The 19,204-nt window shown below is 38.4% G+C and overlaps 1 protein-coding gene across 7 annotated transcripts in view; it reads right to left on the reverse strand.

Annotated features, from left to right (window-relative positions):
* The window catches only part of dpp6b (dipeptidyl-peptidase 6b), a 122,807-nt gene that overhangs the window by 49,297 nt on the left and 54,306 nt on the right, over window positions 1–19,204 (reverse strand). Inside the window, exon 1 of one of the 7 annotated variants that reach the window (XM_086080094.1) lies at window positions 8,478–8,660. The exons of the other annotated variants lie outside the window; for them this stretch is intronic. Coding sequence (XP_085936220.1) covers window positions 8,478–8,534 — 57 coding nt within the window. The 5' untranslated portion in view covers window positions 8,535–8,660. Of the gene's footprint in view, window positions 1–8,477; window positions 8,661–19,204 lie in introns of those variants that run through there. 7 annotated transcript variants of the gene reach the window in all.

Here is a 19,204-nt window from a genome sequence, read left to right on the forward strand (position 1 = left end):
CTAACCCTTTTGAACATATAAACTCTTTTCTTTCTTCCTATTCTTGTTTTTCATTTTTATTACGACTTCTATTTTATACTTGTGATATGTTTTGTGTTCTCTTTATGTCTATATGTTCAATAAAACCACAAACCACAAATGTAACTATATCCAAACGTCACAATACATTAACTGGCATGATATTGTGTAGAGGTTGGCAATACTGTATAAAAATTCACAATACAGTTTAAAAAAAGCTCATATAATAAAAAAAAAAAAAAAAAAAAGCACAATATTGTGTTTTTGTACATGATAGCAGTAACAAAGAAATAGGACTGGCCAGTCACTTTAAGTATCATGGTCTATGTTGTTCAAAATGAGTTTCACTGAAGCATAATGTTTGACGGATATGTTGAAAAATATTTGCTGGTATGAACTGATTGATGGAGAGTGAGAACCGAGGCACGCACACGTTGTGAATCAAGTCAATTTGTGGACGCGTTAGGTTCCCCTTCATCTGGCTAGCATCGGTACTAAACGTATGTAGCCAAAACACGCCTAATTAAAATTAAATTGCGATAATAAACTAACCACCAGAGAGTGCTGGAACTGAAACTATGGAAAGCCATATAGTATTTTTTCAACAGACGCCGTAACATGACGATGTGGCAATTTTAACCCTATAAAGACCGAACCATGGAATATATGAGAGAAAATTCTGATTCTTTGTAAATATTGTATTTATTGGTCCTTTTAAACAAACAAAAATCAAATTTCACATATGACTTTTGATTTGTATCAAATCTGATACATTTGGTCACAATACTTTAAATTCGTCCATTTATAACGGTCAAAAATGTAATGATAAACAGACATATCAAACATATTAGTATTTCCAAAAATCAGAAAGACCATTGCCCACAATTAAAAAAGGAGAGGTGTCTCTCCTTTCTCAATTGGGGCGATATTGGAAGGTCTCTGGAAAAGCCATCTGCTGGTTGATACTGCCCTCTAATGGATTATCTGTGTAAAGCATGCGTCAGATCATATACGTCAGTGTTTTAATGGGAAAAAATATATATTATACTCATGAAATAGAGGGCTCAAAATGTCTTGTATTTAATATGATATGTTTGGCGTTAAGGGTTAATATCGTGATATTGCCATTAACGTTACATCACTAGTTGTATAACCTCAGCCAATAAATATGTATAACTTTTTTTGTGTTTTATCAAAGCAAGAATCCTATTAACTTGAAAGGATAGCAGAGGTAATTGCGTATTGATTTTAGAGCACACCTGCCCGGAGACGACTGCTGTGGAGTAAATGAGGTCAAAGGTAACATCGGTCATTAGAGGTCCCTCGAGTGCTCAATTTGGTTTAACATTGGGGAGATTTGTTGAGGCAGCACTCATTTAGATTTGAACGTTTATCGGACACAAGGTTTTTCTTATTATTACTGCTGAGCACTTGTAGCCTTTCAGGGATTACAATAAAACATACTATAACACGTAGGCTGGATATAGACTGAATGCTTCAAGTGACACAATCTGGATGGAGAAATCAAATCTAAATATTGTCTAAATGTGATACCTAGGAGATGCATCCATCATTACAAAAGCAAAAATAACTGCTGGTAGGCCAGTGGAGCAATGTGAAGGTTACCCTCGTCTAAATCAATAGCGGGATGAGTCAGCCCAAGCCAACTAAGGGCTATATAACGTTTCATTCAGTCCTGTTATTAATGTACTATTGTTTGCTTCTAACTCACTGACGGTGTAATGTTACATTCTCCTGACGTGGGCGCAGGCAACAGGGGGATTAATAAGAAATGGAACATTTTTACATAGGCATTTACCAGTAAACACTGATACGTAAGCGCCTTTCATGCACAGTGTAAGTCAATGTGCTTCAAATACTGTAATTAAAATACATTTAAAAGCACTTACAGAGCTAAAGAGATTTAAAAGCAAAGTAAATAAATAAATAAATGGCTTCCTAAAATGACTAAAAGAGTGTAAAGTGTTAGAATTATTATTATTCTTTTTTTTAGAAAACATGATTTTAAAAATACTTTGAAGTACCTTAATCATAGGTACAAGCGAACAGCATAGATTTTAACCTGGATTTAAAATTGACACTTTATTGGTATGTTTTGAATCTGTATTCTTTTTAAATTACTCACTCTGATAATAAAGGATACCAGCAAGTCCCAGTACCGTGTAATACACAAATACCGATTTTTTTCATTTATATATTGGGGGGGGGGGGGTGTATTATATGGGTGCATGTCATTCATGGGATCTTAATTAGGGTTTGTAGAGCCAGAAGTGGTTTAAAAAATACTCACTAGTATGATCTGGACATACAGAAAAATGGAAGGAGCCATTTAAAATTCTTTAACTTAAATTTTTTTAACAAGCTAAAATCAATGAAGTAAGCAATTATAAATTATTTATAATTTCTGGTTAATTTGACAAACTATGGAACAGATTTCTGGTAAAGTTGAGAAGACAAATACTGTAGTTAAGGATTTTTTAAGATTTTGGGGTGGCCAAGAGCCCTGTATCACATTATACTAGGTCCACCCCTGTATCTCCACATTCAGACCCAAAACACAAGCAAACTGTAGTAAGGTGACTTTTTTTTTTTAAACACTACACTTCTTGAGGGTCATTAATGTGATATCTTCATAAATTGGGCCTTGATAGCAAAAAGTGGAAGAAACTATTTTTGCTTCTTTAAATGATCTTTATCTACCACAGTGTGTTGAAGAGTAATATTATTGTTTTATACATAAATAGCTTATTTGCAAATTTAGAAAAGCTCTACAATATGGAACCATTTATTATTAGTAGTGGCATGTAGTTTTTTTTGACACCGTTCTCACTCTGTCCACCTCCACTTTTAAAATTATTATCATTTTTTTTTTTACTAGCTTGGTGGTCAAATGTCAAATGTAATTTTCAGAATATGACACGAGTCGCTGAAAAATGGATCGCGGGCCACAAATGGCCCCCTGGCCATAGTTTGGACACTCCTGCTTTATAGCTAGCAGTTAGCAAGTTAGCTCTAAGAGGTGTCCTTCCACAGAACTTAACTGCATAGAAGCTACGCACATTAAGGCAAAATGACATCACCTATAAACACAGGCTAAAAGAAATTCTATGTTTTTAATATTTTGAGTAAATGCAGCAAAGCAGCAGCTGCAGCTCGTTTTAGAATGTCGCAATAAAGCAAGTACTATGATATTCAAGATTGGTTGCGATCTGAGTGTGAGAATGATAATTTGCAGATCATTTTTCCATGCCCACTTGAATCGTCATTTGTGACCTTAAGGAGGAAAAGTGCTACAGTAAGTAGATGGATGATGACTGCAAACACAGTCATATTGGATTTGTGTCACTTGAAATGTACGCGGAAATAGATTTTTCAAAAATCCGAATCAATAAATTGGGGCGCTTGGACCTGCAGTGTGATTGCAGCCATAGGCAGACTCAAGTAGAGAGCGACAATTGCAATGTTCTCTCGCTCCGGGTTGCCTTCAAAGCATCACAATCAAGCACGTGCCTTCTTTTTGCAGCTCGAAACAAGCTCAGCGAGTGATCACGTATCAGAGAAAGAAAGCGGAGAAGCGTCCTCCCCTGTGCCCGTAACAACTACACTAATGAAGACATCTGCCCTTTTCTTGTCTATTTATTGGCTTATATTTGGGATTAAAGAAAGACGCGCTGATGCATTCAAAGCAGGAGTGTTCAAATCTCAGCCGTGTCTCTCAGCTGTGCTTCCCGCGCTCGCGGCGATGATATCGCTGCATCATTTAAGAGCAAGCCCCCGTATCGCGAGTTGATGTTAGCAAGGTCAACGTTGAAGCTGTAGCGATTGTAATTCATTCATTCCCCGAGTTGCACACAACAAGTGTAACAAGCTGTTGGCGGTGAAAAGCAGCGTAGGCGAGTTGATGCAGGTCACACTGACCGACAAATGAAAACGGACATCAGCGCGTTTCACAACTCGGAGAACCTCCATTTGAAAGTCTGACATCACACATCCTCGCCACCTTTTCTTGTACAGTAGCTACACCCAGGCTTGGGGAGAAACGGAATACATGTACTGCCGTTACGTAATCAGATTACAAAAATATGTAACTGTATTACATTACAGTTACAGGAAAAAAACATGTATTCAGATTACAGGTATATTTATTAAAAATGGGGATTACTTCAAGGATTACATTTTCTACGACGAGAGAGAGTGCGAGAGACACAGAGAGAGACAGCGCGAGAGACAGAGAGCGCTTCACGGGGAGGAGGAGGAGGAGGAAATGGCGACCGGTATTCACTGGAATTTACTCGAGCGAAAGTTTGAGCTAAAAGTCCAGCGGCATGCTACGCGCTGTAGCTTCTTGCTAGCTAGCCCGCTAGCCTACAACCATAATGCGAGTTACACCTTCTAAACAAATAGCATATACACGGCTAAACTTGTGACTGGGTTAAAAGTTCATTTTGCAGTTGATTTTACGCATCGTCATCCTCATTGGATGACTATCTATCTGTCTGTCTGTCTAAGCTGTGAGGTGTGGTTGCTTTCAGTGACAGTTCGAAAACAGCATATGGCATATAGCCTACATGCTTTTTAATTACACAAGGATTTTTGCTATTTGTTGGCTGCCCGGGTCCCTAACACCTGCAAATAGCAGGGGCACATTGTATAGAATATATATTGTGGTGATATTTATTTTTATTTTGTCTTCATGAGCATACTCAATATTGGAGTAATCCAAAAGTAATTGAGTTGCATTACTTTAATATTATGGTACTTGGATTACGTTACTAACTACATTTTTTAGCAAGTAACGGATTACATTTTAAAAGTAACCCTCCCAACCCTGGCTACACCCCCCATTTTGGGGGAGGTCTTATGTATGTTGAAAGCTTCAGTGTGACACAGCAAAAAAAAAACCATTTGAAATACTCAAATGTGATGTGATCTACACGCCAAGAAAACTCGAATGTGGATGTAAAGAAGTGAACATATTGTACACTTTCTGGTGATGTATATGGTTGCTTTTTAGCCAAACATACATTACACCTATGAAAAGCTCGAAAAAAAAGTGGTTATGCATCACAATTGGCGGGTGAAAATGTAAGTTTTGTGCCTCATGAAAACATATTGAATAGCAAAAAGTTTTTCCAAACTACAAAAACTTGGACTCCCATGGACGCACTTTTAGGTCACCGACGCGCAGGACGCAGCCAGTAGACCATAAGTGTCAAACTTTGGTCCTCGAAGGCCGCAGTCCTGCAGGTTTTGGAGGGTTCCCTCTTCCAACACAAGCTGATTCAAATCAGCAGGATCATTATCAGGCTTTTGCAGAGCTTGCTGATGAGCTGATCATATATCAGCCGTGTTGGAGAACGGAAACATCTGGGGGGGAGTTGTGCTTGTCCTGTCCTGGCCGGGGGTTGATGGCTCCCCTCTTTGGTGGAGGTTTTTCATGCATGCCAGATCCACCGCACCAGCATCTACCGAAATTCAAACACAATCTCCTTCTTCCTCTGGTCGTTGAAGCGGTGGAGGCAGATGTCTGTGGATCTCACTCTGCTTCATTTATCCTTCCTTCCTTTCTTTAGTCTTTCCTTTGGTCTCTTGAGGTCTCTCTAATTTGTTGGAATGTATATGCTTTTGGGGTTGGTGAAAGATTCTGGTTCGTAACCCTGTGTGTCGCAGGTGGTGTCTGGTCGGCGCTGGATTTCACTTATTTCTCTTTTCTTGTGATCCTTCCTCGGGTCTCCTGACAACTTCACGACTTATAGGGATTCTGAAGTATTCGGTTTAGGTGAAGGGTATGGAATTTTTAATAGGTTCCAGGTGAATTAATGAGCACAAACTCACACGCACGCACATATGTACACACACGCGCACACAAAAAAAAAAAGAGAGAGAGAGAGAGCAATGATGATGACATGTTGAATCGGTAAGATTACCGAAAGAACAATACTGAGCTCTCTCAAAAAAATAAAAAATAAAATAAATTGTCCTCAAACAATGACAACCATATTGGTTGTTTTACCATGCACCAAAATAGGACCAAGTCTTACATATTGTAGTTTAGCGACCTCTATTGGCCATGTTCTTTCAGCCATGTTAAATAGCGAGAAAAAAGTATTGGGAATGAAACCCGGGTCATCTGGTCAGAAGACAAACATTTATCTTACTGAGCTTAAGGGCCAGTAATGATCTCAGTGTTTTTTTTGTGTTCACATGTATGTGAATTCGCCGTCGGACTAATGGTTGGGGTTAGGATGAGGCACAGTGAGGTTGTAGACCGCTAGAAAACACGTAGTCAACACGAACAAAACATGGAGACAACACTAAAACAATCACTGGCTAAATAGCTCAGTCACATAAACACTCGTCTCCGGACCGGACGGACCGGGTTTGAGTATGGCTTTTGGATTTTTTGCGCTATTTAACATGGCCAATAGAGGTCGCTAAACTAAAATACGCAACACTTGGTCGTAATTTGGCACCTTTTAAAAACGACCTATTATGTTATGCTGGCTACTAGTGTAGCTAAACACGTAGCGGACTTGCTCCTGATTTATCACCTCCATGGCAGCGAATAAGCTACACATCTGACAAGTATTGTTCCCACAAAGGGATGACGAGAAATGACAGAGAAGCTAAGCTAATTGCTAAGCTAAGCTAACATTGATACGGCTGGAGCGTTTCACGCCGAAATTAAGTTAATTTAGGGTGATCATTGATCAAGTCTACTTTTCAGACATCTGACTGGAAAGCCTTAGAATTTGAACAACAAAGACAGCAACTCTGGCAAGAAAGTCTACTTGCTTAACGGAACTGTGAATGGGAAATGATATGCTTACATTGTACTTCAGCCTAGAAGAGTGGCTTGGAAGCATAAAATTACATTACAATAAGCAGTTTGGAAATTGAATGAACAATATACAAGAATCATAAAATATCTATGATAGTAAAAAAAAAAAAATTACATTTATTTTTTAATTTATTTTCAAGCCTTGCTATGCTTTGCTAGTCCTATTGGACTATTAGAAATATAAGATAAAAAGGTGGCACTAAGAATGTATTAAAATGTTATTTTTTTAGGTTGTTTCATAACATTCATTATGCAAACAAACTCAAAGTTCAAGGGTTTAAAAAAAAAAGATATATTATGCCACTGACAAGAACTAATGTTGAAATTGTATGTAGTAAAAGAAGCAAATGGAAAAAGCGTCCTAAAATTATCCTATGGAACATGTTCTCCCAATTTCTCTAGTTCACTTTCTCCGACACGTTTTAGAGGCTGAAGTAAGTTTAGCGCCCCTTGAGGTGAAACGTCATATTGCACTTGACGTTTGGATTCAGTAAGTTACAACATACGTAAGCGACTTCCAGGGAGGTGTCACATTTATAGAGAGAGACTGAACAAAAACATTTCATTCATCTGATGAAAGAGGCGCAGTGGGTCGGCGATTACAATTTAAAGATGTGTAATTTATTTGCAAAGAAAATTGGCACCAGTGGACTTTTTTTCACCTACAACTGTGAGGAGCAATTCTGCCTCAAATATGCCGGAGGCTGGCATTAAAAGAAAAGCCTTTGGAGATGTTTGAAAGTGTACGGCTCCCACTTTTATAACAACTATAATCAGTGTCAATGTTGCAATAGGTACGTCGTTTTTTCATTTGCTTTTATGCCGGGGGTCAAAATATTTCTCTGATAAAGTGACTCACCTTGTATGTCTGTCTTGAATTACTTTGATTGGATTTATGTTATCCTTCAATATGTTACCACTGGTTGATGATATATCCAATTCCTACTTTCATATGAAAAAAATATGCTTTTGGCTAATTTTTACTTCTACAAAATGTAGGATTTAAACTTGGTTGCCTTCACTGTATACCCCCACTGAATCTCAATGTGTTGTGTTAGCTTCTCTTGCTTACAGACCTTGAAAATGTCCCAACCACTTAACAATGAAACACCTGCTGTGCGACAACATTAACAACCCAGCTGTTGACAAAACACAATTTGAATTTAATTGCCACGCAATGACATTATCCAAGCCACGATCTCACTTGTGGAAAAAGTGTGCGTGTCCACACGCCATTGCAACGAGCCCCCTTGCGTTCCCTCCGGCCTCGTCCACGCTACCATCGACACTCACATCATTTAACACCCGCTCTGTTAGCCTCCACTCTCGTTTTACGTCAGCGCTCCTCCAAAATCTGACGAGCTCCCTGAAATCCAAGGCTGGGGCTCGAGAGCTCAGGCTGCTCCGCGGGGGGCTGAGGTTACAACAACTTCATCAAATATTTAATTTCAAGTTGTGCCCCAGTTGTTCCACGCGGCGCATCTTTCACACGCCGGCCAACTCCGAGCGCAAGTGTGCTGACAATCGTGTCAAATGATGTGAAAACAAAACTGATGTGATTGGAAGAGACGGGGAGGAGAAGCGGACGAGGTCCTACCTGGTCCGGTTGCGAAGCGCCTTTGGCCGGCCCGCTGCCGTCTTTGGCAGAAGTCATGGGCGTAAATTAGAAAGGAGGAGAGGAAGGAGGGATGAGCGCGCGGCTTCCGTCCGCTGCTGACAGGTGCAGAGTAATGAAGACTACAGAGATACGGAGGGAGAGCAAGAGAGGCAGGCAGAGCGAGGAGGAGGAGGAGGAGAGCGAGCGAGCGAGCGAGCAGGAGCGTTCAAGGATATCTGGTGATTTGCTACAATAATGACGACCGTGGGCGCAGACAGCAGCTGACGTGCTGCCATGTGGGAGGTTCGCTTTACCTGTGCAGCACAATGAGCTCTTCTGACCACACACACAAGTTTGTTTTACTATCTTTGTGGGGCCATCTCATTGACATAATGCATTTCCTAGCCCCTTCCCTTAACCATCAAAAATGTTTGCCTACCCCTATTCCTTACCCTAACCTCAACCATAACCCAATTCAAACCTAAAATCTAAAACCAAGTCTTGACCCTCAAAAAGAGGTCTAAACTTGTGGGGCGCAGCAAAATGGCCCCACACGGACGGGTGGGCCCCACAACTCTGTGAAATCCCAAAATGTTGGCCCCACTATGTAACAAAAACAAGACCACACACACACTTGTACTCATATAATTATGAGGACATCCCTAGACATAATGCATTTCCTAGCCCCTTCCCCTAACCCAATCCTCAAAAATTATTGCCTACCCCTATTCCTTACCCTAACCTCAACCATAACCCAATTCAAAGCTAAACTCTAAAACCAAGTCTTGACCCTCAAAAAGAGGTCTTGAGTTGTGAGGACCGGCCAAATGTCCTCATTTCACAAAAATGTCCTCAATCTGTTGGTTAAAGATGTATGTCCTCACAATGTAGTATGTACAAGTAGACACACACACACACACACACACACACACACGCACACACACCTCTGCTTTTCATATATGTGAGACCATGCTAATGGCTAAGGAGCAAATGTCAGAGGAGATGAAATAGACAGCACACACAAAGTGATTAATGTTGGCTCCATTTTTACACAAAGGAATAAGATGCAAAAAACAAAAAGAGCATCATTATATGAGATGCACACTTGTATGAGTGTGTGAGGTTTTTGGGGGCGAGTGTGAAACTTTTTTTCGGTTGAATATGAGAGGCTAATGTTATTTTTGGCCCACACGGCACCTCATATCATCAGCCGCACCTTGTGGTTACTATTCTTGAAATGATCGCATGTAATTTTACCTCACAAATTATTCAAAAACATGCTCCTGGTCAAGGCATTATTATAATGAGGTGCATACCAAAAATAACATTTACTGTACCTCTCATATACTTTGGTGAGTGTAAGAATTAATTTTTTGGGAACGAATGATATTTTCGTGAGAGTTGTAGTGTTTTTGTTATGTATAAGAGTTTTTTGTGTGTATATGTATATATATATATATATATATATATATATATATATATATATATATATATATATATATATGAGAGGTTTTTGGTGAAAGAGTTTTTTGGTTGGTATGGTTTTTGGTGTGAGGTCTTTTTTTTGGGTGAGAGTGCATGTGAGCTTTTGTAAATGAGAGATGTTAATGTGAATCAGAGGTTCGTTGTTTTATGACAATTTTGCTGTGCGAGTTTTTGTGTGACAGAGTTTTTTGTTGTGTTCTTTAGCTGTATGAGAGAGAGCTATTTGGTGTGACTGATATATAGTATATTTTTAGAGACAGTGTGCTATTTGTTGGTGTGTGTGTAAAGAGTTGGTTTATGTGAGAAATATATGATGAGAGAAAGGCATTTTGATTGGTATAACGTTTTTTGGTGCCAGTGAGTTTTTTTGTTTGTTTTATAATGAGTGAGGTGATTTTTTTGGTGCAGAGATTTTGAGTGAGTACGAGTTTTTGGTTTTGTATTGTTAGTGAGAGTATTTTGGTGTGGATGAGTAAGTGTTATCAGATTATTGATGTGACTGGGGTTGAAGATTTGTTGATGATTATAAAAATTTTTACAATGTGAGTCTTTTGTGAGAGTGAGAGTTTTTCATTGTGAGTTTTTTGGAGTGTGTGACAGATTTTTTTTGTTTGTGAGTGTGGTTTTTATGTGTGTGTTTTACTGGTTAATGAGGGTAGTTTTTGGTGAGTGATAGTTTTTTTTGTTGGTTGCATGATGTTTTTTGGCGCAAGTGACAGTCTTTTTATGTAAGTGAGAGTATTCTGGTGAGTGTGAGAGTTTTTGGAGTAGTATGAGAGGCTTTCAGATTTGACTGAGAGGTTTGTTGGCGTGCAAGTTCTTGTGTGAGTGAATTTTTTTATGTGGTTGAAAAGTTTTTAGTGAGTGTGAGAGTTTTTGTGACAGAAGTTTTTTTTTATGCGAGTAAGAATGTGAGAATTTTTTGTGAGAGATTTTATGCGAGTAAGACGTTTGTTGTCGATTATAAAAAAAAATTACCATGTGAGTTTTTTGTGACAGAAGTTACTGTGAATGATTGTTTTTTGTATGATTGAGAAGTTTAGTGGGTGAGAACTTTTTTGGTGTGAGTGCGAGAGCAGTTATATGAGTGAGACTTAATGGGTTTAATAGTTTTTGTGAGACAAGAGTTGTTTGGTGTGGGTGAGAGGTTGTTTTTGTGTGACAGAGTTTTGTTTTGACTGAGAGGTTTGTTGGTATGAGTGAGAGGATTTTAGTGTGTGTGATTTTTTTTGTGTGACAGTTTTTTTATTTTGTGTGAGTGTGAGAATTTTTTGGCGTAGATGAGTTTTTTGTGACAGCTGTTTCTTGGTGTGAGAGAAAACATTTTTCATGAGTGAGTGTGAGTTTTTTGGAGTGAAATGTTTTGTGTAAGGCATTGAGAGTGGAAGTATATCATGAGTGGAGGTGTGTTTTTAAATCTGTGTGAGATATTTGTTGGTGCTTGTGAGCATTTTTGGGTGGGAGTGAAATTTTTGTGTGTGTTTTGTGTAATGTTTTTGGGAGTGGGAGTTTGTGTGTGTGTGTTTTGTGCTGTTTTTTCGTGAGTGAGTTTTTTTTTTGGTGCGTAGTACAGTGTGAGTCTTTTTGCCACCTCTGACTGTAGTGCAGACAATGTAAGCATCATTTGTACGTTCGTCTAACCTGGCAACCGTTGCTAGGGGGGCCGGCTCAGCGAAAGGTCAATTAGTTGTTCTTTCATGTTCTGAAGCGTGATCGCTATCGTTGGAAAATATTCAGATATGATCATATCTTAACTTTCCATTCCCAATCCTGGTCTCACGACTATCTATTTATTCCCCCATGAATTTGTCACACGTCCGTTCCAATCTACAGGCTCCATCTGACGATCTAAGCGAGCTGTCGGGCGTGCATCAAATCACCGCGCACGCTCCGTCCATTACCGAGCAAATGGAGACGAGAATCAATGCAACAAAAAACAAAATCCTTCCAGGTAACGTTCTTTTTTTTTTTAGGAGAGATCTCGTCCTTTCTCGGCAAATTGAAAAGCCGGATTCCCGGCTGACAGGAAAAGGCAGCGCGGTGAGCAGGAGAGGAAACATTTGCATATTATCAGTAGCGAAAAGAACGATATTGGCTGTGCTGTGTGTGCAGCTGTGTTGTGTGTGCTTGTAAAACAAAAGAGGGCTGCTGCCGCTGCTGCTGCGGTTGCCGCTGCTGCCGCTGCTGCCGGCCCGGCTCTTGAGAGACACAGTTAGTGAGTGTCCTCCCACATACAGCAGAAATAGTTGCAGCTCCTAACAAAACATTGTTAGCAGCCAAGCTCGATCTGTTCCGTGTGTGTGTCACATCACTCTGTGCACACACACACACACACACACACGAGCCACGTTCTTGTTAGCACAGCTTGTCTGTCTATTTGCACTGTGTGAGCGCGTGCGCACACGCGCACACACAGGAATATAAGCCAGAGTGTATTTCCTCAGAAGTCATGCACAGCCGCAAGCTTTTCAAACCAATCGTCTGCTGGGAGCGAAGCAGCTGAACAATATTGTAGAGGAGAGGCAGCGGCAATCGGGACGGAGGACGGAAATGATTCCCTCGTTACACCAATGCCCGTTAGTGCTCTCAGAAGGGGCATTATTTGCTTCTTATTTTTATTTTTTTATTTTTTTTTAAATTTACAAGGCCAAGACTCGGAAATGATTCATTCAATCTCGGCCATTTGCAAAAGCGTAAGTGCAGAATCAACTCTATAATTAATTACAAAGTCATTGAAATAGAAAAACTAAAATCAGGACATCATGACTTCCATAGAAGTCATGAATATTTAATAATAATAAAAAATAAAAAAGGCATGTTGCCAGATGATAACACGCTGAAGGTGATCCATGGATTAGTTGGAGAAAAAGAAAAGAAAAGAGCGCATTCACAGTCTATATCATTCTGACATGTCAAGGAAGCTGAAACATACTCAACGTAACACGCTAAGCCTAACTTCAAAATAAAGTTTGCCAAATATAGTAATACATTGACGGCAAGCAAATAGCCTTAGTACACTTTTATTTTGAAGTTGGCCCACGTCGTAGCGTGATGGATAGCTCGACTTCCCTTTTAGACGTTTCTTTGATTGACATTGTGGTTGCGACCAACGTCAACAACGCTATCCTGAACTCATGTTCAATTGCTAATTTAGGATGCTAAGTAGCTAGCGGCTAGCTGTTAGCATGAGCAACAAGTGTCTGGCTGCTAGCTGTAAATGAGTTTGACACCTGGCTTACTTGAATTCTTTTTTTTATTCTGGACCAATGCTACTTTGTAATTCACTCTCTATGTTTAAAGGAAAGGAATGTGCCTTCAATTGCAAATTGAGGTATTTTCTTTATTTTAATAAAAAAAGATAAATAGAACTTTATTTTATAAAACACGTTTGCCCATTAAAAAATAAAAACATTCAACTCAAAATGTCAAATTTAGCTGTTTAGATTATAGGAACACAACATTAAGCTATTAATACCTTGTTATTTTACACTTGGACCATTTATAAAATAAGAATGTTTCTGCCTCATATTGCACTTAAAGTTGTGTTCTTAAATCCTAAACGACTATATTAAACATTTTGAATTGATTATTTTATTTGATAGGAAAAAGTGTTTTACAAAAAAAATGAAGACACTAAATCCTAAATGGCTACATTAGACATTTTGAATTGTTTTTTAAATGTATTTAATGGAAAAGGCATTTTACAAAATAAATGAGGACAAATTATTATTTGATGGAGTAATCGATAGGATAATTGATTTGAAAAACATTCAATAGTGATAGCACCAATCAAAAGCATTGCTAAATGTTGACGGAGAAGCAACAAGAACTGAAGCAAAGAAGTAATAATTTAGTTGTTGAGCTGTCAAGATAAATCATTTAATCAACAAGTAATCAATAAAGCTGTCAGTTTAACACGTTAATCTAGATGAATTAATTACGCACAAATGAGTGCCTTTAAACGCAAATTACTGTGTAACGTGGGTACCAAACCCAACCTGTTGCGCGAGTGTACGCTCTTGTCTGCCTAATGATCTTTTGGCATATTGCCGCGTTCGGTCATGCGGTCATGTGACTGCATGGACCAGTAAGAGTACGGAAGTAGCCAGCGCATGCGAGGGAAATGTTTGTTGCTGGTCGAGGTGGGTTTTGATAAAGTTTCCATCTTAAATATCGCTGCTATGGCCTGAAAATTTAAATGAATACTTGTTAACTTGTAGAGACGACCGCCAGTGCCGGACTGCGTCGATTGACCGTCGCATTGAGTAGAAAAGTCGAGTTGGTGAGTCATGTTATTAGCATTTGCTTTGGCATGTTTCTCAATCACTGAAGTGATTGATGATATTGATGATTTACTGTTAATGATTATTTTATGCATTACATGGCTTTTTAGCCAGCTTTGATTCTTTGAAATACAATTAACACTCACTGAAGCTGCTGTTTTTGACATTTGAATGTAATTGAACTGATGCATCTTATTTCTTAGAATACGTTGTTCTTATAGATTCAATTTGTTTAATGCTGCTATCCGCTAATTATGCACAACTTTAGCATTATAGCTTTTTGATAAAATAATTGACATGTCAAACAGATTTATATTGTGCAATACTGATGATGGATTAGAACTTTTTTCTATTTATAATGCAATTAGTGTTATTTATGCGAATAGTTCATCTCATGTCCTCCATACACCGAACCTCAGCTTGTGGAAGTTTATATGAATTATTATTATTATTATTATTTTATTTTTAACAAAATTGAAGTTTAGATTATCTTTTAAAATTATGCCTGGCCTAATTGTTGATGTGCTTAAACTTTTTCTTTTGATTTTCAATTTATGAAGCACACTCCAACAAAATAAATGTCGATTTCAAATCTTCTCTTCTTAGTGGATTCAGTTGATTAGTCATGCACTACAATTTTGTAATTTCCTAGAATTCAAATTATTTATTTGGGGACATTTAGCAGATATGAGATTCAAATAGATGAATTAGATGAATTAATAAAAAATCCTGTAATTAATTAGATTTGTTTTAATCGTCTGACAGCACTAGTAATCAATTATCAAATTAATCCACAACTATTTTAATAATCGAGTAACCCTAACCCTTTTTTTTTTTAATGGTCCAAATTCTCTGATTTCAGCATATCAACATGAATTGTTTACTGATTTCTGTAGTCTTTCATGAAAGAAGACTGATTATCTTCTATGTTTAATCAAAATAAGATATTGACAAACATCTGTTTTTACTTTGGAAAACAATGCCCGGTAACATAGTACAACATCAATCCCCCTTTTTTTCTTCTTTAAAAAAAAAAAAATCAGTATATGAATATGAAGTACGAAATAAACACCAATCACTGGTTAACCGTAATCGAGGGGTGGGGGGGCGGGGGGTAACTTTTGTAATACACTTTTAAGCAAAATTTAAATGAATCAAATTAATAGATAGATTAAACAATTCTAAAAATATTCAAAAGTGACAACACTATTAGTAGCAAAGTCTGAATAAAAGGGAACATTTTGAGGGATGGAGCGCATTGGATGTCGCATTGGACTCGTTTTAGTTGCAAGACAGCAGCAAGGACCTGTAAAAACATTTTACAAGAGGATTATAGCGCAATCCTCACACCCGCGAGTCTTTTCTCATCAATTTCATTTCAATTACACATATCACTTGTTCACAAGCAGCCGAAAGTGCATCAGGCAGCGCTGTAATGGTTTGCCACTGTTACCATGGCAACCAGACAATTTAACAAAACATTAGCAGTGTTGGCGCTTCAAGTAAAAATGACAGATGATGGCGAACGAAAAATCAAATCCTTGTGTTAATTAGGAGGAGCCGGAGCCTTTCCCAGCTGATTTTGGGCAAACAAGCACATCTCGGGACAATTTTGAGCTTCAATGAACTCAGCACACAAGCATGAGGAGAACACACAATGGATTTGAACCCACAGCTTTATACTTGTCCGCCATGCTGTCCGGTATTCAAAGTAACAAAAACAGAAACAGCTTTCAGTATGATGCAGTGCGCTAATAAAACAAGGACACTTCAAGATGCTGAGACAGATAAGACCAAAAAAAAAAAAAAAGGGAGCGACGCCAACACAAGCAATGCAGACACGCTGCATGCTCGCTCCCCCTAGTGCTCACTCATGGATTGACATTCTTCAGTCCTTCCTGCCATGCAAAGGACGCAGCTGCACCCTCAAGAAAGGCTAATGGGAAAAATGAACAACGCAGACAAGAGGATCAGACAGAGACCAGAACACGGATCGTTATCAGTTAGACCCAATCAGGCTCGACAGGAAGTCGTTGTCTGCCATCTTTTATTATGAACGCGTATGCTCTCACAATTCTGCAATGTTCTCGCGTGAGGCCCCCCCACCACATTTTCTGATCTTATTTCCCGACGTCCTCCCAGGCGCACTCACCAAGACTTTCCTCATCAATCAGCGGCCTGCTGATTTTGTAAGCAAGCCGTTTGCGTCATGCAGCTGCTCAATCATTTTCGTCCCTGTGGTCTGCTGTCATTGCTGCACCTGCAGCTGCACCATGGGGGGATGGGGGGGGGGGGGGGGCAACACGGGTCTGCGGAACTGCCGCTCTAAATCACGGCGTACAAAAGGTTAAGGAGACATCACATACTTAAAAGTCCAAATGTGTCTCCGTTTGGTTGAAAGTGATGAAGGGATCATTTTTCGGACTTTTTGACCCTCATCAATGTTTTGCTGTTAAAGTCAGCCAATTGGCTTGATTCAGCAGCATTATGGCAGACTTCTATTTTTGAGCCACGCTTTCCAGAAATACAGCATGATGAACTACAGTGAACCTCCACATATTTACCGTTTGGCAATGGATTTTTTTGGGGTGGCACCTCAACCTATCTTCCTTCCCTTATTCACTGAAAAAAAAAACGTCCTGTTGCTGTTCTTATGCTCAAGCCAAAGCAATAACTGATATTTTGCTGTCATGTGGCATTCATAGAAAATTACAAATTCTTGTGAGAGGGAATCCATTACTCCACTATTCATTTATTATTATACACATGTTCACAAATAAATAAAAGGAGAATTTCTGTCTTAGAATTGCACAAAAGTTATTTCCTGGTTGGAAGTGGGCTTAAGCCAATTGCTGCCAAGCCATATCAATACAGAATATACAAAATTTGCTTTAGTCATTTAAGTATATAATTTTAAATGTGCCTATGGCTAAAAGGCGAGTCTCTGTTGCCAAAGTTTCAAATCGTCCATTTTTAAAATGACAAATTGACTCATTTACTCCCAAAACGTATAAATACGTTCAATTTTAAATGTTTAAGTGCCCCAAAGACGTATTTGTACGTTTTTTATGCTAGCGCATACATAAGGGCTTTGATGCAGCCTCTCAACTGCAAAGAACGGTTGAAGAAATGGTAGCTATTACACAAACGGCCAGCAGTTGGCAGCAGAGCAAACGAGCTCAACCAGGACCATGTTGAAAAAAGCTCATTTACTCACAGTTCTAAATAGATTTGGGAATAATGATGAAACTTAGCTATATTCTAATGCTAATTGCTGCAAAACAGAAACAGATAGAAATATTTTAAAAAATCCTGATGAAAGAAAATACTCCAACCTTTCTTTTAATAGGTTCTATGTTTTTATAGCAATAGAACAATATTCTGTGGGCGTTACAAAATCAGTCAAAATTGAGTAAAACAGCCGGGAGTGAAGGGGATTGTTTCAGTAAAAATGGCCGGACCTGAATGAGTTAATCAAATTAAATTGATTAATTGCCCAGCTCTAATTTTGTGGCTAAAAAGCGAGGGATGGAGAGTCTCTGTTGCCAAAATGCATTTCAAATCGTCCATTTTTAAAATGACAAATTAATCGAATTAATTTGATTTATTGTCCAGCCCTAATTTGTAGTTTATATTTTGAATTTTTTTTTGCAGTTATCGGTATTGGTTTGGAGAAGCACAAATGTATCGTTATCGTTGGAAAAGAACAGTTATCGTACATCCCTAATACAAATTGTAACTGGATAAATATTTGAAAACAAACAATTCTAAATGATTAATAACAAATGTATTGTACTTTAAAGTTAAATACAACTGAACTGTACTTAACCCATGTATTGTACTAAATAAATAAAAAATCGATTTAATTCAGTGATTTCCTACCACCTGTGTTACTTGTAATAAACTTTGAAAATCACAGCTAAAGGATTATCCTGAACAATGCCCGAGTCACGACAAAACTGACAACAAAAAATATTGACATAGAATGTTTTTTCTTTTACAAATGTGCAGCAGCTTGTGTATTTTTCTTTTTTTAGTCTGCAGTCAATTTTTTACAACTTTACTGAAGCATACTATGTTTAATCCATCTTCCATACGGCCTTGGACATTGCTGATTTTCATTTTTGTTTTTTTTAAACAGCCCATCTGATGGGCACGCGCAATTGCTGATGTCTTCCCCCCCCCCCCCCCCCCATTTTCCACTTCCATTATTCATTTTCTATTCTGGCGGCTTCACCTCTGATTGACTCTCGAGCTTCTTACGCGTAATGCTGGACTGCCTCTAAATAAGATATTCCAAGATGCTGTCCTGTAACTCCAAAATGACGTCTGACTGAGACGCCACGCAAAGAAGAACCAACCATATTAGCTGATTGGATCAAGATAAAGAAAAAAAATTAAAATAAAATTAAAACATCTCCACCCAATTCGTTACAAGTGCATGCTTAGTTTGGTGGTAAATAATGCATGAATGTTAAAAACACCATTCAGGTGCATGAGGAGGAGAGTGTATCAGCACTTTAAGTGTGAGGCACAACTCCCCAGGGGGGCGCCAAAAGATTTATGGAAAAGCAGCTGGGGGGGGGGGGGGGGGGGGGAGGGGGGGTTGGGTGTTATTTTGTTTTAAATAAAACCAGCTAAATCGTGGAACACGCATAATTGTGTGAATGCTTAGGACATCTTTCATCCTGGGTACTATATTGTCGCTATTTTTTTCTCACCCCATTCATTCCTAATAGTATATTCAACATGACAGATTCATGCCGTTCTCTTTTGGGAATTCAAAATAATGAGCTCATTTAATTCATCTTGGAAAATTCTTCAAATTCTCAGATAACAAAAAAAAAAATCACCATTAAAAGTCCCACAAAAAAAATCCAAATATTTTCATTTCTCACTAACAAAATGTACATGTTTTGACATATTTTACAATATTCCCTCCTAGACTCAACATTTCTT

Source organism: Leptonotus elevatus, chromosome 1, assembly GCF_054856555.1.
Source record: "Leptonotus elevatus isolate MCC_2025b chromosome 1, RoL_Lele_1.0, whole genome shotgun sequence".
Lineage (NCBI taxonomy): Eukaryota > Metazoa > Chordata > Actinopteri > Syngnathiformes > Syngnathidae > Leptonotus > Leptonotus elevatus.